The sequence below is a fragment of the Crocodylus siamensis genome, chromosome 11 (genome assembly GCF_052110815.1).
Source record: "Crocodylus siamensis isolate JL-2025a chromosome 11, ASM5211081v1, whole genome shotgun sequence".
Taxonomy (NCBI): domain Eukaryota; kingdom Metazoa; phylum Chordata; order Crocodylia; family Crocodylidae; genus Crocodylus; species Crocodylus siamensis.
Genome location: NC_143405.1, coordinates 2,457,344 through 2,479,663, shown reverse-complemented (window position 1 = coordinate 2,479,663; position 22,320 = coordinate 2,457,344). Strand labels below are relative to the sequence as shown.

The 22,320-nt window shown below is 48.5% G+C and overlaps 1 protein-coding gene across 8 annotated transcripts in view; it reads right to left on the bottom strand.

The window, feature by feature from the left end:
* The window catches only part of DENND1A (DENN domain containing 1A), a 283,149-nt gene that overhangs the window by 12,071 nt on the left and 248,758 nt on the right, over nt 1-22,320 (bottom strand). For 6 of the 8 annotated variants that reach the window (XM_090023062.1, XM_090023067.1, XM_090023066.1 and 3 more), the window contains 2 exons: nt 13,284-13,343; nt 8,601-8,689 (listed from right to left, as the gene is read on the bottom strand). In XM_090023062.1, coding sequence (XP_089879188.1) covers nt 8,601-8,689; nt 13,284-13,343 — 149 coding nt within the window. The remainder of the gene's footprint in view (nt 1-8,600; nt 8,690-13,283; nt 13,344-22,320) is intronic. The other 2 variants (XM_090023063.1, XM_090023068.1) reach the window with 1 other exon arrangement.

Genomic DNA, 22,320 nt, shown 5'->3' with positions numbered 1-22,320 from the left:
GCAGTCTGCCACCCACTACTTGCTAGGATTTCATACACAAAGAGCTGTCTCTGAAAAGGCAGGTCACAGCAAGCCCAGCTACAAGGCAGGCAATGCTGTAGACTTAGAGGGAAAAAAGGATCCTGTCCGTCACAGCTACAACCCTCATCATCTCCACATGACTGCACCAGCTCCTGCCTACCTAATCTCTTAGCTGAGTTACCATGCAGATGACTTGCTGATCTCTTTCTAATGTTTAGTTTAACATGCCTTCGGTTAGCACTAGCATATGACAGTACTGACAGCCGTGGCTGTTCCTTTTTAAATATCATGTCAGAAACACAGTGCAATAAAGCCGGGGATGCGCTCCATGGCTCTGCGTACCATTATGATAGTATGGGTTTATTTTTTAATGAGGAAGATCTGCATCTCGGGAGCTGTTTTCATGTGTCAGGATGCATGGACAAATCAGCAGCACATCACACTGGCCAAAAATGAAATGCTGACAAATGTAGATATTTCAAATTTAATTGACACCTAAATGTACTTGAGATAAAAAAATACAGAAAATCACTGAGCTCCGGCTCTGGGCATTAACGAAGGGAATATAATAATTTTAAAGGCTATTCCTGTTATGAAAAAGGGAACTTTCATTTGCATATTACATTAACTGCTTTGCTTTTTATCTGATCGCGCAGATTATGCTGAACAGGAACAGCCTGGACTTGCTTTTGTGTCTTGCCGTGGGGAGGCCTGCCCAAGGTTCAGCCATTTCCTGACCAGGGCGAAGCTGCTCCGGACCAGGATGGTTTTGTCCCTCAGAAACCAACAAGGGAATTGGATGTTTGGGCCTTTTTGCTGCCAATATGAAATCAGCCCGGGGTGGGGGGAAGGGGAACACTCCTGAGGTTTTTCTCAGTGAGCACACCACAAAAACCATCCCCAGGAATACTTATGAATAATCATGAGCACTGTGCATAACAAAGATGAAAATATTTGCTTGGCATTTTGAAATTTGTTCCTGCCAGCTTTGCCAGAGCTTGCTGCTCAGAGGCACAGGCAAATCTGAAGCAAACAGAAATTAACTGGAGAAAGCACATTTTTAATGCAAGGCATGAGAATTCACCCCAGAAATCTGCTGGAAAACCCATCCTCATTCTGTCAGGGAACAGAAATGACACTCGTGACCCATGTGTCCAAAGAAAGCCAACGACAGGAGCAAGGTGCTTTTACTGCAGTGTTTAAGCAATGACCTACAGACCAGGAAACACTGGAAGAGCTTCTAAAAATTTCTAAGATGGGAAGAAGGAAGGAAGCTGTTCCCTGCTCTGACAGATACAAAATGCAGACAGGATTTGAGCACTACTTCAAAACCTGCCATGAACTTGACCGACACCAAGCACACGCATGGAGCTTTTTCTCTGCACGTGCCATATCCCTCGACAGAGGCTGGCTGCACGTTACGTCAATTCTTCCCAATTTACACTTGGCAAAACTGAGGCTCAGAATGCCGGTTTCTTGTCCAGGGTCACAGAAGCAACTTGTGGCAGAGCCAGGAACCGGCCCCCAGGTGCCTGGGTCAGAGTCCTGCTTGGCCCACGCAACAGGACCCAAGGGGAAGTGCAAGACTATGCTCTCAGGTGCAGTTCTGGATGAGGAGACGTGTATCCTCCACGAATCTGGATGTCGTAGCCATCTGCCCCACCTCCGCGCTGCTGTCAGTGCTCCTGGGCACAGCAAGATGGCATTGGGTACCCAAAGCTTACAATGACATCAATGCCCTAATTCCACACAGGGCAAAAGAAAAACACCAGCTGGTGAATGTGGAGTAAGAGACTGGGCTTTGACAGGAAGCTGCACAACCCTCACGAGATCCCGAGGAATGCCATCACGTCTTACGTGGGACTGACCTTCGGGACAGACTCGGAGTCAGTCCCACGCAGAACCCAGCCAGGAGGCTATGAACTACGGAAAGCAGCCATGGTTTGGTTTTAGGAGGAACTCCCCCGAGAGCAGGTTGCTGCCCACGTGCGCAGGGGTGCTGCAAACGCAGTGATGTTGTAGAGCAGTGGTTTTCAACCCGCGGTCCGCAAACCTTTGGGGATTTGCTATGTTCAAGGGGTCTAGAAAAGAGGACTATGGTCAATCAAACTAAGGGGTCCGCACCTCCACGCAAAAATGTTGAGGGGTTGGCAAATAAGAAAAGATCAGAACCCACCCGTAGAGGGGACGAGTGAGAAACGAGACTCATGTTCAGCACCCGATGCCAGGTCTCAGCGCCCCAAGTGCCTTTGGAAAGCTCAGCCTAAGTGCACTGAGACATCTGCAAAGGCTCAATATACCATGGCTCTTCCTCAGATTTGCTGAAGACATGAAAGACCAGACATCACAGTCACTTCTGATCACGTGCGCCCACCCCCTTCCACGAAGCCAACAGGACAGCTTTGTTCTGCAACCCTGAAACCTGTGCAGCAGAGAGCGGCTGGCGTTCAGACGTCTCTCTCAGACAGTCCACCCCGGTGGAGCGTTTCCCCAGCACCCTGCAGTGTCACGGGCCGTGCGGCTCACCAGCGCCCAGCCTCGGCAGAACCGCATCGCTCCTGGAAAAAGGAAGTCTCTGCGCCTGCTCAGACCAAGGTGCTCCCTGGATCTAGATCTCTAGTGGCTGCGGCAAGTCACGGGAGGAAGAAAACCGGACTGCTCTGGTCAGGTTCTTCCCTGACTTGCGATCCTCTTGGTGGATATCTTTTCCTCTTGTATCCAGCTTCCTCCACAACAGCCTTCCCCTGCCAGTCTTGTGCAGCAGGTCTGTCCGTCTGCAATGCACCATTAGCCATGATGGGTGAGGTTTTGCCTCGGCTGTGCCTGCTCAGCCAGCTGGTCTGGAGCTTTTCCCCTGTGGACACCCTGGCCTGCAACGTACCGTGCAAAGCCTGTGCTGGATCCAACGATCTCCAGAGGCAGAGGCCAGAGGATCCCGGCCACAACTAGCAGAGCGCAATCTGCTCTCTGAGCTGCTCCCACGTAGCTGAGCCATCATGTGAGCTTCAGTGTAACGAGCCCAGGATCCTGCTGCAGCCAAGTTTCATTCATACAACATGTGGGAAAGTCATTAGAGTTTCTATATCGAGTCATGCATAATTTCTGGCAAATTGTAATGAACTGCTGCAGCAGTGGTGCTGGCTTAGCCAGCCCGAGAGCCTTTCCACTCGCTGCTGCTTGTGAGCCTGACCCTCTGCTTTGCCATTTTAAATTTCCACCCACTCGGCGTCCCCTGGATGCCAGCTACTCGGTGTGAACAAAGAGGCCAGAGCGCAGAGCTCTCTCGCGAAGCCTGCTCTGTTTAATGGGCAACCTCGGTGAGATGTGAAAACGGGTTCGCGAAACAGGAACTGCCTATAAATAACCACTGCCGCTCCCAGCTGTTTCTGCAGACAGCAAGGCTCTCAGCCGGTCGTCTCGGCCCCACATCAGAACAGGCGGTGCCCCGTGCAGACGGCCGTTTGCCAAGGAGCCCCTGGGAAGGTCACTGTGTCTTGACACAGAAGTGTGGGTGACCAGCAGGAGCTCAGCCCTTAGCCTCTCCATCAAAGCACCTCTACCTGTACAACAGTGCTGCCACACAGACGAGCACCTCTACTTGTAGGATAACAGCCCTACTCAGACCATGCGGAGCGACTGCAAAGTCCTTGGCGGTGGGAAGCGCTGCATGAACGCTGCGTGCGTCTCTAGGAGGCCACTGCTCTTCACGAGGCCTGACTTCTGCTTCCGACTCCAAGTAAAGCGCCAGGCAGGTGGTCTGGGGGGTCCCCACCAGTCGCCTGGAGTCACCCACCCGAGGCTCAGCTGGCTCACAGCACAGACACAGGATGGGAGGAGTGGCATTTGAGCAAGCATTGGGCCAAGTCCCAGGGCAGGAGGACGGCTTACAAGTGCCACCAGGTTCAGTACTGCTCCCCTGATCGTAGGTCCCTTCTGCAAGCTCCCCACCTTTGAAGCACCCCCATTGCAACCGTTACTAGAACGGGTACAAATACTTCCAGCAAACGTCTTCCATCTCTTGTATAATGAAATTGGTTTGTCACAACATTTCTTTTTTGTTGAAAACACTGGGGAACATTCAGTTATCAAAGCAGATATTACAGTTCCAATTGCTGAAAAACAAAGTCTTCAAGTTCTGGATTGATAAAAGCCTTAAAAATTTTGAAGAAAAACTTCCATTTCAACGACAAAAATGACATTTTTCATGGAGGAAAAAAATTTCCCTGCAAGCTTTAATGATAAAAGCTATGTAAAAACACTGTAACAGCTGCTGCCTGGCTTTACAGCGACTGCTGATAACATCCTGCACTTACCTAGGACAAATACTAACATGTAGTTCAGGGACCATGCATTTCTCAGTGCTCAATGGCCACCTTAATAAATGTAAGAAGTGGAAAGGATGCCGTGGGGACTTGATTTTCAGAGACAGGATGTGACACTACAGCTTCAGAAGGAACTGGGCCATGTAACGGGCGCATCCGGGGCTAGAAGGGGCGATGCCACAATGCCCGGGGAGATCCTGCCTCCGTCTGCCGGCAGGCGGAGTCCAAATCAGCCGTCCGGCGCGGGGACCGTCCCTTTCAGCCTGAGCGGAGGCATTCAGAACCCAAGTCAGCACAGAAGCCTCCTAATGACGACAAGCTCCACCCTGCAGAGCTCTTCCGCATCTGAGAAAACCCACCGTCTGGGAAATCCCGTGCTGGGGAATTACTGCAACCAAGCAGAAGTGCCGGTCCAGCTGACTTTCGGAAGAGCATTCCTGCCCGCCCCTGCCCCCAGCAGGTCTGCCACCCACCTTCACAGCTATTTACTTTGGGCTCTCCGCTTTGATTGCATTGCAGCAGAGATGCAGGCGGGGGAATGCGCAGTACCAACCTTCCCCGTGGGTAGCAAGACAATATACTACTGCCAGGGCACTGGCAGCCCTTATGAAGTTATAATAATGGCAATAAAAGTTTATTTGGCAGGGAAAACCCACAGGAAGATGACTGCTCCCCATCCCGGTGCCTGCCTTTCCACCCCTAGCACGGCTCGCTCGACAGAGGGGAAGCTACAAGGACTAGAAATGGCCCAGTGGATGAACGGACTGGTCCCGAGAGCCGTCACTGGGGCTAACAAACAAGCATGAAGGGCAGGGGTGCAGGTGCAGTTCTCTGCACACGGTTCGAGGGAGGCTCGCTTGCACGTCAGGCTCATGAAAGCGTCACAGACCGCGCGTGCGCCAAACAGAGGAGAAGCAGAATAAACCCTTGGAGGGAGGCAGGTTTCAGGCCAAGGGGAAAGCAGACCACTGGCTGTGCCAGCGGTCTGGGCTACCAGGATTCCTCTGTGTTTGGGGCCGGCTTATTGCACCATGCTAGACACCAAGCCTTGCTGCTGAAACCACGCGCAGGCTCGGCGGCGGCACGCTGCGTTCAGTGGGCACTTGTGGCATTACTGTAGCACCCAAGGGTCACTGGCTGCGACCGACAGGCTGCACACTCACCTGGAAGCTGACAAGCAGCGAAGGGCAGGCAGGCAAGGTAAACATCGCTGCCAGCATGTGCTCGCTGGGTGACAACAGGACAGCCAGGTCCAAAGCATTTAAAGAGGGCTTTTGCCTCTACCTATTTAACAGATCCCCATTAAAGCCCAGCCTGCCCCACGATCAATCCTCTTCACCTCTTTTAAAGCCACGCTCTTTTTGCCAAGATCCACTCACAGGGCTAACCCAGCTGGGTCCAACTGTCACTGTCCCCCTGCCCTGACTGGGGTCTGCAATGTCTACCGACTGGGTGTCACTTGTACATTGTATTTACCGCCTGTTCACTGTTCAGGACACTGATGGAGACCCCCAGCAGAAGCTGCTGGGCCAGGAAAGGGAGTTCCCCCTGCGGGTGCTGGCAGCCTACAGGATGTCTCACCACGTATTAAACCCCTGCTCTGGGTAAAGGGGGAGAGGTCGGGGTTAGTGAGTCCCCACCTATTCGAAGACACCCGCCCAACTGCACTTCCAAGACTCAAGCCATTTACATTAGCTTTCTTTTAACAACAGAAGATGCACAATTTCTGGTAGTGAATACAGCTAATCCCCAGGGCCTGGCAATCTCGCCCAGTGGCCTCCCGGACCGAATTCTCCGGCGCAGATTTCAGTCTGAACCAGGATGCACCTGCCCCTCTTCCGTTTCCCCTGCTTCCCCCGGCGCCGGCGCGCTTCTCTTCGAGACTTTGCAGGGTTATTACAATATTGCGCAATTGCCTGGCTGGAGGTTTTTGTGTTTGCTGAAGTTTGTCCTGCCAGCTGAAGTTGATGACAGGAGAGAATAAAAACACATCCAACTGCTGTTGTGACATGGCATTTGGATTGGGAGAAACAAGGAAGACGGGACAGCTCAGGAAGAGATGCAGAAAAAAAAACTGGCACCGCACAACGAATGTCACCGGTATTAGGAGCTGCTACTTTTTCCTCACCATTGGTCACTTCAGATGTAGAAAAACCTTGCAAGGAAATACCTGACAATTAAGTTCTCTATCAGGGGAAACTCCTGAACATTAAGTCCATTTATGGCTGCAAATATTCATCGATATTGCTTGTATTCTGTGAGACAGTTCTAGCTAAACGAGTTAATTGCTAGGGATAACTAATTGTTTGCAAGAAGGACCTGAACTAACTCACTGGCATTACTATATAGCACTGTTTATAAGCCAAACCCCCCCAGTCCTGTTGCAACAGGAAGGGAATAGAAACCTCAAAAACAAGTTAAACTGTGTAACGCCGGGAAGCTTTAGATCCAAGAGAGACATCAGCCTACCTGCAGAACACACATGGTGGTTATCTGTTGGTTCCTTTCGCTTACTCCAGGCCTATTTGCCACACAAAAGTTCAAAAACCATCACGTTAATGGGATACATTTCCTTGAATTAAACCGAGGATGGCAGTCTTTGTGCGGGGACAGCCTTCACGTGAACGCAGGGGAGCCCTGGCTTGCAATCTCCTCCACAAGAGGGCAATCAAATCCCACTGTACGACTCATCGGATGGTCCTGAGCGGTTCTTTTCAAGCCGACTCTTAAGAACTAAGCATCTCCCCGCTTTGACATGGTTAGGAAAAGTTAACCAAGCAGATAATGTGAGGTAACACTCGCTCGCTCAACAGCCAAAATTCAAATGAAACTGCAGGACCCAAGTTCATTGAATTGGTTCAGATTTGAAAGCACCTTGCCATCTAGCATACTAATGTGTTTCACCTCGGAGATGACAAACCACCGCAGCTCCGAGCCCAAAAATCACACAGACTGAACATAAGGAGGCAATACGATTATCTGCACGGCATTCGGAGCCGAGCGCTAAGGAAAGCCTTACAGCTGAATAAATACAGGATACCTCAGAAATGGAAAGGAAGCCCACTTTTCAAGGGCAGAACCAAAGATGCTTCATGCGCAAGAAATACCAATTAAATCTTCTTGTAAGTTTGGTTCGGACAACTTGCATTTCCTCTGGTGCTGCTGTTCTTGTCTTGCTGGCCAAGGGTCCCCTGGGGAGGGCCAAACAACTCCGTCCTGACACTAGCAGCATTTCCAAGACACCTTTTTCTGTCTAAGATCAATGGCCCTTGGCAGCATGCCCAGCTCACAGCTTCCCAAGTTCTGAAGTGAGAGAGGGTAACCTACTTATTCAAGCCCCAAGGATGCAGCAAACCATGGCTGGACTTTGGTAAGGAAACAAAGGGAACTGCAGAGGTGTAAATACTTAAACATCAAATCACTTGTTCCAAATCAAGTGCTGGACAATGCTGCGACATGCAGTAATGCAGCAAGTGTTCTTCACTTGCGCCTGTAAGGAAGGACGTTCATTTTAACTTCCCACTTGATGGCCTATTGTTTGACTCTAGCTAAGGCTGCATTCGAAATGGAAAACCCTCCTTACAACAATGTCCTTTTATTTCCTTAGTGTTTGTTGAGAAATACAGAAAAAACCGTCTCTGGGAGAACAGAACAGAGTGCATTTGTGAGAGGAACAAAACCCAGGAAGCCCGTGCATCAGCAGTATGTACGATTGTCAGAGCGCATTGAAAACTCCCAAACTCACTCACTTTTTAATCTGTTCTAAAGAGATGATAACATTTTAATACTAAACAAGGGAGGCCAAACTATCTCTGGAGCTTCTGGTGACAGGGAGACTCCAACCCACTGAACAGAAACCGAGACCCTTTATGCCCTCGCTAGAGAACCGTCCCGGTGCCGTGCCTTCGTGTGTCAGCGGCAGTAGCTCTAAGTTGAGCCAGTAAAAAATCTTCATTCAAAAAACATTTCTTTTACAAATTAAAAAAACCCTTTTCTCAACTGAAAAATTGCACAAAACAATTTTTAAGAAAAGTGTTTTGGAATAACTGAGGCCACAGCATGGTGATACTCTGAGTTTCCATTCACCTCTCTACCCCTCTAAAATGTTGCACAAAAAAAAAAACAACTTTCCAAAATCAATTCTGTTTTCTGTTTCCTAATTAAAGCTGTTTTTGCAATTTTGCAAAACCTTCTTTCCTTTTTCAGGCCAGCCCCAGACCTGGACATAGGAGTAATGCAGGCGGAAAGAATACGTACTGTTCTGGACTAGAAACGGAAGTCCTGCGTCCTTCCACGGCGATGTTGCTCTTCGGTCTCTTAACAACGTGAGGTCTTGGAGGCCGAACCTATTGCACACACACAGTGAAGACATATCAAATACCTGAGCAAGCAACAACAACGAGGCACAATTTACATAAAACCTGCAAAGCCCCTCCACTGCTGCCTTAAACACCTCCATGCAGAATTTCTCCTGCAAATCTGTTCATCTCGGTGGTACAATAAAGCTATAATTGTATCCATGTTAAACAGAACCACAGTGACCCATATCACCAAGGGAGTCTTAAGTAATGGCACTTGGGCAAATGCACAGATTATTTTAAATGTCTGGGCTAAAGGCTGAAATGGCTCGTTTAATTTTTTTTAAAGCAGCAGACAGCATGTAAATGCTTTTCTTAGTGTGGGCTCATCCTGAAACTATGAATAACTGGGGGAGTCCATCAAGCAACGGGCTGAGAGGGACTAGACATGGATAAAGTTCAGTTTCTTCGCGACTGATGTCTGCAAACAGCAGGGCTTCTGATCGAGGACCCTAACTGTATAATCCACCCAAAGAGTTAATTGCTACAACGGGTATGGGAAAGTCTGTATTTTGCTGTGCATTATACTGGAAACCAGGCTTTAACTCCAACACCATGTTCCTTTTGTTTGCCTGTTTGTAACAAACCAACTTCTAAAGCAATCGCTTCTGCGTAAGTGAACAGTGAAAGAAATGGGGAACTCAAAGAGATGTGAAAGCGTGAAAAGCATTATTAATTTACAGAACACCATAAAGGTTTGATTCCTTTCATCACCTGAATGGAAAACATTGTTAGGTATGTTTCCACTAATGCTCCGCGTGTGCGTTTCATCCGGTTGTCTTCAGTTCTGAAGTTTTTGTGCAGGTAGATGGCATACCGTTTCTACCAGTCTCTTCTGAAGTTGCCTATCCATCATCTCTGATGTTGGCAACCAGGCTTTTATTTTTAATTTATTTTTGCCGGCACTGCTTCAAGGCACCGAAGAGGACACACAAGTTGCAGACCATGATCACGCCAATGCTGCCTATGCTCCCATGAGCAATGCTGGGGAAGTCCACGACAGTACTCAAGGGAGCCAAGCCTCTGCCAGGTCACGGCCACCCTGGGCAGATCAGGTCTCTAGCTTTTGGGGTGGAAGAACAGCCTGCAAGAAAAACGTCCTACTGCTGATGTAGCCTAATGCCACTTTCAACACGAACCCCAACGACCCCAAACAAACTAAGGGACACGACTCCACTCCTGTCCCCCTCCCCGGGCCCGCGCACAGTAAAGACCACTCTTTAGGACTAGGACCTGAACCCTGCACCACTGGTGAATGCGTCTGTGGTGAGACAAGGGCTTCCCCCTGCCTTTGCTTGGCTGTGGGAGCAGAAAGGACCCAATTTCCACACCAGGGAAAAGCCACCGAATTCTGTGGACCGGGTTTCCATGCTACACACCAACATGCAGAAGATAATAGCAGGGTTATCATCTTGAATTTTCATTTCAAAGGAGACAGCGCACAGCAGAAATGATGGAGAAATTTACAGAGACGGATTGCCACTGTTCCTTGGGAAAAAACAAACAAACCAGGTTTATAGAAAGGTCAGATGTTAAGGTCTCCAAGATCAGTCCCCACACAAGGCTGCTCCTCTCTACAATAAAGACAGCTTAAGAATGTGAATTTATGGCAGGAATGGAAGGATTAAGTTTGTGGCAACTTCGACTGAACTTGCAACGTGGTGAAACATGGGGAAAAGAACAACAGAGCTAATTAGACGAGCTGAGCTGTCAGAGTGCGGCTGAATGGCTCAGTGCCAACAAACAAAAGGAATGGGCTGGCAATCAGCAGGATCGATGGAGAAGACTGCTTCATTAGGGATGATAAAACACAGAGAGAGAGAGAGGGAGAGAGAGAGAGAAAGAAAGAGAGAGAGAAGCAAGAGGGACACCGGGGGAGAGAGAGAGGGAGAGAGAGAAAGGAAGAAAGAAAACTGTTTAATTAAGCCTGAGCTGGAAGATGATGCGTAAAGCTGGCTTGTCATCGTGCTGTGAACACTTTCACCTTTTGGGTGGTACTCCGGGGAGGGGGCAGGGAACTTTGGATGGCTCCACTAGCGCTACCAGATCAGACCAGCAGCGTCTGGGGAGAAATGCTAAGAAGGATTTAGAGCACTGTTCTTGGGGGACTGCAAGGAAGTCAGGAAACAAGCCAATTCCTAACAGGATTTCAAGCCTTGTATATCCAAACAGGCAGGGTTAAAGTGTGTATTGAATGCAAAACTGCCTTGCAAGTCTGATGATGTGAGCCTGTATGTGAGAGAGAAAGGGCAAACAACCAAGGCAGAAGGACTGCATGCACAAGGCAATCCTCCTGCCCACCTCTTCCATTATTAACATATTTTAACTGCTTTTCTTGAATTGAAGCACGTTTCATTCCAGCCCAGGGCTCCTTAACTTGCTATCAACAGCGCTGATACTTTCTTCAGGACATCCTATTCATCTCTGAAACGGTGGGACACTAGAAGCACATTTGCTAAGTTTCCCGTTACTCTGTTTTTATTTTAAATAATCAGCAATGATGCACGCTGTGAACACTGCTGCCCAGCAGATTCCACTTAGTGACGGCACATGCTTCAAAGTGCCTCATGTGCCCTGGCAGCAGACAGGCCTGCGGGACTCAGACACCCCAGCGTTTCCATCCTGACTCTGCTGTGAAGTGCGAACACATTGCTCTTGGATACCCACCTTTGCAAAAGTGGCCTAAGACATGGAGGGAGGGGGGAAAAAATTCTGTGCAAAAAGTTATCAAACAACCGGTGATAAAGAAACAAATCAAATCTATAAATTTGCCAAGACCGATTAGGATAGTTCCTTCGGACACACGTCACTCAAACCTCCGTGACAGCAGCTCCAAGTCCTTCTGAGTACACGCAGATATGAAGTACAAGTCACACATGCTGTAGCTAAGCCTATTTTTGGCAACAAAAAGGTCTAAAGCCCTACACTTTTGGAGCAGTTTGAACTGTGTCTAGCTCTCGCCGTTTCCCTCCTCACGAATGCAGCGTTCCAGTTGCACTTGTTTGTACAGGCAGCTGAATACAACAGGAGCTTCTATTACTACAGTGTTTACATTTCCAACCTTTTATCAATCACGTTGGGAGCAAAGACAGTTGACACAAACACATCATACTGAGGACTACTAATGTACTACAGCTGAGAGATTAAGCAGCCTTGGCAAGATCTGCTTTGATGCATCAACTGCTCAAACTGGAGTAATACTGTTCGGTAACATTGTGTCCACGGAAATCCCCGGGTGCCCCGATGGGGCTGCACCTGCCAAGAGCTGAGCAAGGGGGACGTGCAGAGCCACGGGGAACTGCTGGTGCGAGAGAGAACAAGGCAAAAGTTTGTTTCCCACGTAACATATCCTGGAGGGTCTCCCACATCAATTACAGTCAAGGATGCACAGAAGCGTAGTTAGCGCTACCTTTTATACAGGGAGAAAGGCAGAAATCCATAACAAGGACGGTGTTAAGCTACACACCCAGAGTTAAAAAGGGGAAAATCCATGCTATCTACATCCAACTTAGGAACATGCACCGAAGGTTAAAGTGAATGCCCCCCTCAAGTGCCTGCGCATCACAGACCAAACGCCTTTACCAAGTTTTAGCAAGACTAGATTTGAAAACTTGCTGTTGTGTTGCACGGGGAAGGAAGCAAGTAAGACAGCAGTTGCCTTCTGATGAAATTCTGCTCACTGGGCAGAAATCCTAAATGGAATTAAATACCCTCTGGGTTTGCTGCAGAAACAACTGTCAGCTTGAACTGCCACCAACTTCTTTCCTTTGGTAAATAACAGTTACTGCTGCTGATCTAGCCTGGTCCCCATTTTTAAAGGCATCTGGCATCGTTAATATGCAACAGTATGGCTCCGAGTCAGTGTTTAAAATAGAAAAGTGCTCACATGACAGTGCCTTGCCTAATGCAGGTGCCACACTCAACACTGGTTTTGTGTAGTGCTTCCGTAAACGAGGCACTTGCTTTTCCCAAGATGTTGGTGCCTGCAATTTTTTATTCTATATATAATTAAATGGATCTCCAGCTAGCATTTTAAATGAACATTATGCACACTTTCTGCAAGTCACAATGTGGTATTAAGGCACTACTGCCCAGATCGAGATTTCCTTTTCTTTAGACCTATTCATTCACCTATGCTGGGGGGAGGGGGGAATTAACAGCCCCAATTTCATTTAAAGCAAGACCTGGGGAGAATAAATATCCTAGTGCCAGATTTTTGCTTCCTTTCATATTTATGAATTCAGTGCAAGTCTTCAAAAGCTCACTGGCTAAAAACTTAAGTCAGCCTAGCAGGATTTTTGGTTTAAATAATCACCACCAGAGTAAAAACAGTCACACAACAGCAGTATCAGCTACCTGCAGAACTGACCTACAGGTGCAGAACTTGTCAAAGAAAAGCAAGTACAATGCAGGTCCCAAGGCTGTGCCGCAGCAGAGAGGAAGGGAGTTTAGGAGCATAATTCCCCTGCTGCTTTTTTGCAAGATTCAACAGTCCAAACTACCAGGATTTAGTAACGCTACTGAGAGAGCAATTCAGGCAGTGTTAAGCTGCGGCAGTGAGGCAAAACTACCAACTACTCACGGGCCTAGACGAGCGCTGTATCTTTGGAGGAGGTGGCCGAGGTGGACGGAGTCTTTCTTGCTGTATCAAAGTGGAAACGTTGTCAACAGGACAGCAATAAACAGTCACTCACACAAAAACACCTTTGATTTGTGGCAACAGCACGTGCTTCAATCACCGTCATACTCACCTGGAGCAGCACCAACACCTTCTATATGCCATGACACCCCACTGCAACAAACACAATGAAACAGAGCGGTCCTGGGAAGGGGGCCCTGCCTGCCCTGGGCAGGATCCACTGGACCAGACCAGAGCATCCAGCATGGACTGACACAGCAAGGATAATCAGGCTGCATCATAAGCAGCACATCTCAAGCACTCCAGAAGACTTCCAGAGACCAGAGGAGAAAAGCCTGGAGAAGGCTACCGTATTTTTTTATTTCCCCTAAACTTCTGAAAGGGCTTTAAAGCTCCTGGCTGAGGCTCTGGCCTGATGAGGCATTGACACCCATTAGAAGAGCAGGTCAAGTTGACTAGACACTTCATGGGCTTAAAGCTGAACACACAAGGAAGTGCTTTGCTGGATCTGGCTCTAGATGCAAGCCTGCCGAGTGTGCACAGGAGCAGGGCTGAGAGAGCATCCTTCCTGTGGCCAGCTAGATGCACACGTCTCAGACAAATGGAGACAGGCCCGTGACACAGTGGACATAGGGATTTCTACACGTGCCTGCTGGAGGGTTAACTGGAACTGCATCGGGGTACTATCGACTGTGCAATCCACGGACACAAGGTTTTGGTCAGCTGGAGGGAGAAGAGATAAGTGTCCAGGAAGTGGGAAAAGCAGGCCTATGCAGAGCAGTGCATTTTGGTGAAGAGCAAGTTTCCACCACCATCTTCCAGTAGTTCCCGACTCCGCTGCACTGACCTTTGCTGTGACAACCTGCAAGCCACCCTCTTTCAAACCATTTTCACACACTCCTCTGACCACTTACTCCTGCTCTAGCCTTGTTCTGTTTTTCCTTAAACAATTATTTTGCATCTCTTGGCTTTCGCTTCCAGGTTTGCTGCCCTCCCTCACGAGTCCAAGAGAGGCAGGTGCTTCTGGGGGGAAGGGAGATTTGCTAGTGCACCCCACTCTCAGCCTGGCACCCCACCCTCAAGGCTCAGGTCACCGTGCTGCTAAGAAAGAAGTTGGAGCTTGGAGACTGATGCCTGCGGCAGTCCACGCAGCTCCTTTCTCCGCAGCTTCCAACAAAAGCCAGCCTGGGCACAAAGATTCGCACGTGAGAAATGATATGGCTGCAAATTCACATGGCTTCCCCTAGTACCATGCACCGCTTTCTTCCTCTGCCTCATATTACTCTTGCCCTGCCAGGGACTAGCCTGGTTCTCCTGTCCACATGCCCTTCCCATCTGCTTGGGTGCGGCAGCACCGACTTAAAGCCATTTTACTTCCTTTAAGCAGCATGGGATGCTCATCTTTACGACGTGCGGTAGTCTCAGGCCTTGTGCAGCTTGTACTTTCCCAGTCACATGCACATCTTTTACTACCTTTGTTAGTTAGATTCTGTACGGCTCACCGAGGAGCCGCAGTCTGTGATGACTACAGTATTCTCTTTATATTGCTTTCAATTATTTTCTATGCCTGTATTTCTGCATGCCTCCCACAGATACAATTCACTTTTTATTTGTCTGGAAACCTTAAACTAGCGTGCACATCAGAATTACTGAGGTGGAATATTAATTTGGGGACTTGCCTGATGTGATGGTCAGGAGGGTTTTGGTAGGCTGCTAATTTCATTTGCTACAACTATTTTAAATTTCAGCACATTTGGGTTCATATTTCTTATTACAAAAGTAAAAAACTAAATCAATAAAACAGGAGGTAACGTTTGCCGTAGATATTAATACTATCATGTCTTCAGGATCCATTCACTCTGTTGTCTACTTCTCTTTACTGCTGTCGCCTATTATAGAAAGCCTTTCTGGTTTAGACCTGGATTACCCTGTACAAGCAAAATCCAGGCAATTTTGGGAAATAAATACTATAGGATGAGGGCATCAATAGTGCTAGCTAGCATTAAAATTGTTAAAGCTTCCAAGAACGACAAAGGCAGCACCTACAGAGACGCAGCGAGAGAGACCACGCAGTGTCTGAGGATTACCACCCACGGAGATGATCGATACATTGATCACAGCCATCACAAGGACACGGACAACGGGACTTTACTTACCTGCCTTTATTACTCACTTGGCAAGAAATACTTGCCTGGGAGAACGTGGGGGAAGATTTACTAATTACCCGCTAACATCATCATCACCTGGTAGCCAAGCGAAGGCAAAGGTAATGGAAGCAGGGTATAAGCCCCGTGGGTAAAGTCTGAAATCTATCCTTTCATTCAGAGGCACCATTATTAGCGTGGCTGTCCCTGCAGTGTTGCTAATGCTCGCAGTGGACTCGCCATACACAAATCACGGCGGGCGCGGAGAAGGCACTGAAGGGAGACGCGCTGAGGAGCAGGCACATTAGGAACATCCTACGGCAGCAGTGCCAGGGAGAGAGGGGATATCGCCCCGTGTCATTTCTCATTGCTGCCTGCTTCCAGAAATCATTCGGCTCTCCCCCCGTCATGTCACTGAGTGTCGTCTCACTACCGTCAACTCCAGTTGCTCAAAAATCAGGAGTCCGACCTCCAAAGTTACGAGATCAGCTCTGAAATCATGAGATTCAAAAATATCATAAATTTCGTTTCATTTTTCACTTGTCTTCTGGTCTCCGAGCCATTGGAGCGAACTCGCTCACGTCCTCAGCCTTCTTCAGTAACGACGAGGGCCGAGATTCCCACAGAACACTCGACTCCCGGAGCCGGGGCTTGCAGACAAAGCATCAGACGCCTTGAGATTCACGCCAATCATAAGCTGACAAGATCCATTTCCCGAGGACCCCTGAGGCCTGCTCTTTTCAGGGATTATAAAGTGTGTGATCGGTCTCTGTCAGGCAGCTCACACTGGCTTTCTGACATCACATTAGTCGTAAGCTCCAAGTACTGTTTTGCCCACTATCTGCACAGCTTCCAGCATTTCTTTCCTTCCTTAGCATACTTTTTCCTCGGTGCAAGCATTCCTTCCTACCGCTGCTTTTCTACACCCTATCTTTGCACTCACTGCATGCTTTAGTGCTCCTTTCCTGCTATTCATACGATGCACACAATGAATCGGGGCCACCTTGAGCCACTGTTGCAACTCCACCAAGGATGACTTCATCATCAAACCCCATTGCCATCTGATAACTATAGATCAGCCAGTGGGAACTAATCACTGCCCCGTTTCCTCATGAGCAGTCACAAAAATGTCATTCCAGCTGACAGGACGGGTGAAGGAATCTTACTGTTATGAGGGCCTCCGAGCCAGAGTTGAGGCTCGCTGGCAGGAGCTGGACTATAGAAAGCACAGCACATCTCCAGTACCAGTGGACTAGTGAGCATCCAACTCGGCTTGCCATACATCACCTGGGGCTGAGCTGCTCCCCGGATCGGGCTTAGGATGAGATTTTCCCTGGGGTGTTTAGCCCTCTGCCTGTGCCTAGGGTCTTGCACCTCTTCTGGAACTGAGGGTACTGGTCTCAGTGACAGGATACTGGAGCAGCGAGACCCCTGCCCTGATGCTCTGTAATTCCCACAAAGCTGCAGCACTAAACAGAGGCTCAGCCAGATACTCTTTGGTCAAGGATGGTCCTTGGAAAGCAGTGCCTGGGGGAGGGGAGGAGGTTGGCTCTTTTCCCCAGATCATGGGAGGTACCCTGGATGCTGCGGTTTGCCTGGGGCTAGAACAAGGTTGGATTTGAAACAAGCCAATGCACATTTTGTGCAAGTATCGTTTTTGTTCCATGAGATGAGCAAGAAACCCATGCAAGTGAAAATGGAAATTACCATATATATTTGTGTAGAAGAGATCAAACTGAAATTCAAACACATAGGGACCGGGGTAGAGGAAGGGAGAGCAAACCACCAGGCCCAGACCAAGTCAGAAAAATTACTGCACAAGTATGCAAGATGCAAAGCCTGAGAGTGCACTTTGGTTCATAAGCACAGCACACCAATTTACGACTGACATGAGGGCCTTGCTTATGTGCAGGTCTGTGTAAAAAGGACAGCTAATGGTGGGATAAACAAAAGGAGGCACAGCTCTGGGAAGGGCCTTCCTCCGCTGTGGCCTCTCCATCTGGCAGAGTCCAGGCCCTGTGCAGCATGAAGCCTGCAGGAATGATGGCTCTGTGAGAGGCCCTGCAGAGGAAGGCGACTGTCCATCTTCTCAATGTGGCTAATTTATCAAGTTTTGTTCTAGCTGGTGATTTGTTGTGATAACTGTTTCAGCTCATTCAATGCGGGGCTGCTTCTGACTTCAGAGACCACAAGTAGCTGCTGCCTATTTTGTGCATATCTAAGAGACGAGGACTACGAGATCATCTACACCAGTGCTAAACTACTTCTTTAAAAGTACCTCTGCTAAAGACATACCCTGCCTACTTGCAGCAGTCCATGTGATGGGGCTGTCCCACCTCCCCCTTCCCCCCTATTAGGCACTTAATAGTGTTCAGAGAAAGAAAGACGACACCTTAGGAAAATGTCACACCATGTTCCAGGGCTCCTGCTCTCCTTCAGCTCTGCAGTAGGATTCCCTGAGCACACTGCCATGGTGAGAGCCTGGCTTGGCCATGGATCCCCAGCTCATCTCCTGCACCAAGGGGCTGCTGGAAAAGTGGCTCACAGGCGGAGATGCCATCCTACCCATCCACCCCCTACAGCATTTCCGAGCCCCAATAAGCCTCGATTTCCTCTCTGCTCACTGCTGAGTGGACACAGCAAGCCCACCTATCTGCAGAAGCCTGGTTTCCTCTGGCTTCACACTGATGAGTAGCTGCTATGGCTAAATCAATGTTGTGAAGCACAACACAAAAAGAACATGCAAAGGGCACTGAAAAGTAAATGACATGGAGGTCTACAAGAAGATAACAGTTATTTGCCCTTTGCCAGAGCCCCATTTTTAATGTTGATGTTTGTATCTGTCACCAAGATGGGATAAGTAAGTATATTCATACTGCATGAAGATCATATTTACTAGAACAGCATTTGATTTGAAGTTAATTTGTTGATGCAGCAAAACACATTGTTTCCAAAAGGTCAGTAGGGGAAGCTGTGTTGGAATATCAACTTAATTACCTGTGCTGTATGGATGAATGGGTACAACGCAGTGCATGGCTGCATTGCTGAAAGCAGCTAAATTACTGTACTAGGCATGTTCCTGAACGCGTACACTGTAAAGCCTTTTCTATGAAGGGAAAAAAATGTCTAAATTAGCACATTCTTACTCATCGCTATTTACCAACATACCTTTTTACTCTGGATATTTTCTTAATTGTGTTGTTCCAAACACTTCTGAAGTGACAAGACACAAAGCAAATTTACAGAAAACCAATTTTATGACTGCATAGCTGGCATTGTTTTACTAATTATCAGACAAGTGATTTTAAGCCATGAGTTGCCTGAAAATAAATCTTGGAAATTTCTACAACATACAGCGCACATACTGAAAGCCCAGCGGATCAGCAGGCCAGGCCACTCCAGTAACTCCGTGGAATTTTCACAGTAGAGCTATTTAATTTTTTACACTGGGGAAAAGTTTACAAAAAAGATCATTTTCAATGTGTGAAGTAACAGCTGGTGAACAGAATATTATTTCAAACTAACTGTGAATGTGTGTTGAGATACAGTAGTTATTTCTTTAAAAATGGTATTCAAAACAGACCCTTTATCAGTAAATTAGAGGTGTTATTTCACTTGCAGCAACAAGTGCAGCTAGAAAAAAGCAATGGACAAAGGCAGTGTATAACTGTAGTCAAAAGAATTTTGTTTCATTGGCACATGTGGTAGGACGTTTCTGCTCACGATCAAAGGAGTAAGGGGCCTTTTAATGGATTCCAGAAAAGAATTCCCCACGCGAGCATCTTCGGCCGTCACAAAAATTCAGGATGGTTTGGGAAACTGCTAATATGTTTTAAAAACCGTTAGAAACAGGGGGATAAACCATTCCATCCCGTAAGATGGATCCAGTAGACTGTGTTTGGAAGAATATGCCAAACACCACCTGAATATTCGAAGAGGGAGAAGAGAATCGTACTGAAAACATGCCATACCTAAAAGGATCCTGGCGAGAAAGCAGGTGGACTCTCCAAGGCAGCTGCTGTGTTAGAGGTCCGATCTCCGAGCCATACCCACACCACTTTCTGCATACTCCCCAGGCATGGCTCACCAGTCAGGATGACACACATACAGGATACACTCTACAACATGCATTTTTAATGCAGACGTCTGGAATACTTAGAACAGAGCCCTGCTGGGCCTGGTGATAATAATCTCCGTGTTGGAAGGGGGGTCCCCGTTCCTTCAGCTGGGCTGGGAGGTTGGGAAGGCAGAGTGAGACACTCAACTAGCGAAGGGGGAAAGAGAGCAAACAAAAGGTGAGGTCTCCTGACTTTCTGCAGGTGTGATGAGGGAGACAAGCGTGTCACAATCAGACTCTCTTAATAGCTTAATAAAACGGACAGAGAACCTTCCCCGGCTTACAGTTTCTAGGCAGGCAGCTCTTGCTGCATAACAAAGAAATGGAGGATGGGATGGGAAAATGAAAGCCTTGTACATGTCTGTAACCCCTCACCACCTCCTTCAACATGGAGCATGGGGTCACCAATTAGTGTGCTGACTGATGTGCATACCTCATCTCCTGGTACACCTCCAAAATGACCCACCTGCCAGGGTCCCAAATCACCTCTGCCTCGTGCTCCAGGCTTGGCCACTGCTTGCACAGCACACTCACTTTCCCATGACTGGAGCTAGGTGCAGGGGAGAGGGGAGTCAGAAACCCTGGACGTTTCTCCCACATTTCCATGTTCTAGCACACAACGTGCCACACTATGGATTGTGAGACAGAGCCCGACTCGAAGGACTCCAAGGTACTCGCCAGTGACAGATTTACAGAAGCAACTCCCACCACCAGAGCAGGATCCCTGGGCAGGGGCTGAGGCAGCCTGCCACGGGAGATGGTCTGGCCAACTGTAGTTCCTCAGCCATCTTCCTCTCATCCACCTGCTTTGGGGCAGCATCGGGAATGAAACTGCCCAGAAGCACTGCTCACACTACTTGTACGCTGTGTTATAATTTCAAGCCAATTCCCTTCCGAAAAAAATGGGCATTTTAAATGCTAACCCCACTTCGTGTTCAGCCACATCCCACCCACTGCATGCTGCAGTTAGCCGGAGAGGGGAAGGCTGGGATGTGCTGCCTTGTCAGTGAGCCGAGCGCGGAGCAGACAGACATTCTCGGTGCGTGCCCCAGAGAAGCAGAGATTTCTTGAGGCTGTTGGAGGAGGAGTATTTTGCAGTGGAGTGGTTAATTTATAGTGGCATTTGTGGTTTGAAGGCTTGTCAAGACTTCTGATCACTCTCCATGCAGCTAGCTCCAGTGATGGAAAAGTTGACACTGTGCAAAAAGCAGCCGCTGATAAGGTGACTCAGGACTCTGGCCAGTCACTGTTGGAAGTGCACCATGCAGTTAACCCCTAGGCACAATGCTCCCAGCAGAAGGGAAACTCCTCCGATGATGCACTCAAGTGCCAGGTGCTTTAAAACCCTGCAGAAGGCAGCTACAGAGCAGGCACCACTCTCCCCAATGGGCAACAGGTGCCCACAGAACAAACCAGGGGAATTCCTCATGTACAGCGTGCTCAGGTTGTTCCCATCTATCAGTGGTATTGTGCGTGTGCAGAGATGCAGCCCTTCCAGGCAGCTGAACGTTCAAGCCAGACTGCTTACCCTTGGCATTTTCAGCCCTGTTTGTAGCTGGGTTGTGTCTTGAAGTTTCCCCCTGCTTTCATGCCCCTGCCCAGTCTCCCTCACACAACCTGCTCTGGCCACCAACGCCTTGCAGAAGAGATTTACATTTGCGTCACTGCATTAACGTACGCCTGGGTGTTATTCAGTTACTGCGGAAATGGGAGCAAACCAGTGGAGAACTCCTCCCTTCCAGTTTGCCACATCCCCTCGCCTCTTAGTCCAGTTCTGAATGTTACAGTCAGGACCCTGCACCCCACAGCCTGCATGCAATCCGATTCCCGCATGTAGCAGATCACAGAGCTGATCCTGCAGGAACAACTGTGTGGGTGCACAGGTACAGTCACAGCACCAGGGCAAGTCTAATGTCCAGGGAACAGCCGATGCGGCAGTCCTTCAACATTAAGTGCTACATTGTCCTTAAAGCTCGCGCTACTAATGTCTATAAAACTTCCACTTGTACTAAACGGGAATGGAGTGCACCAACAAGCCCCCATGTCAAACGGCGGCAAGCGAGATGGGGTGCTGGGCTAAGAGAGAAAACATCCTACCTTTTTTAATGAAGATCAGCAACTAAACAGCAAGGTGCTTTTCAAAGCCCTGTGCACAGGTAGGGCCCAGGAAGAGGTTTTGATGCAGGCAGTTGATGAAAAGTTTCCATGAGCTCCAAAGCACCTCTGCCAAAGTAAGACACGTTCCACGGGAGGGTACCGGCCTCCCCCGCCGTTCGTGTCGGGGAGCACATGGGGAGAGAACCATCTGACAGTTCCTGGACCCCTGGAATATATTTAGCCCCGTGTGTAAAAGTCTCCCCCATCCACTGCCTCAGCAGAGTTTAAAATCACAGCTAATAGGTTAACAACTGTTTTTCTTCTGCTTCAAATGAAGAATATCAGAAAGCTGGGGGAATATTCGGCTTCCCAATTTGTACTGACTGCTCACTGCTACCTGCAATGTCTGTTTGACAGGACTGACATTTTGTACCGCTGTGAGATGGGAAAACGTGTGACATTTTTATTCATGGTGGCGTACGCCCTTGTAATGATCAGCCCTGGTCGATGTGCTTACTGCAGCAGCCCCTGAGCCCTCGGAGAACAAACAAGAAGCGAAGGTGCCAGCAGTTCGACTGCCTTATTAGACACCACCAGGATTCTAACGAAGAGCAACTGCTGG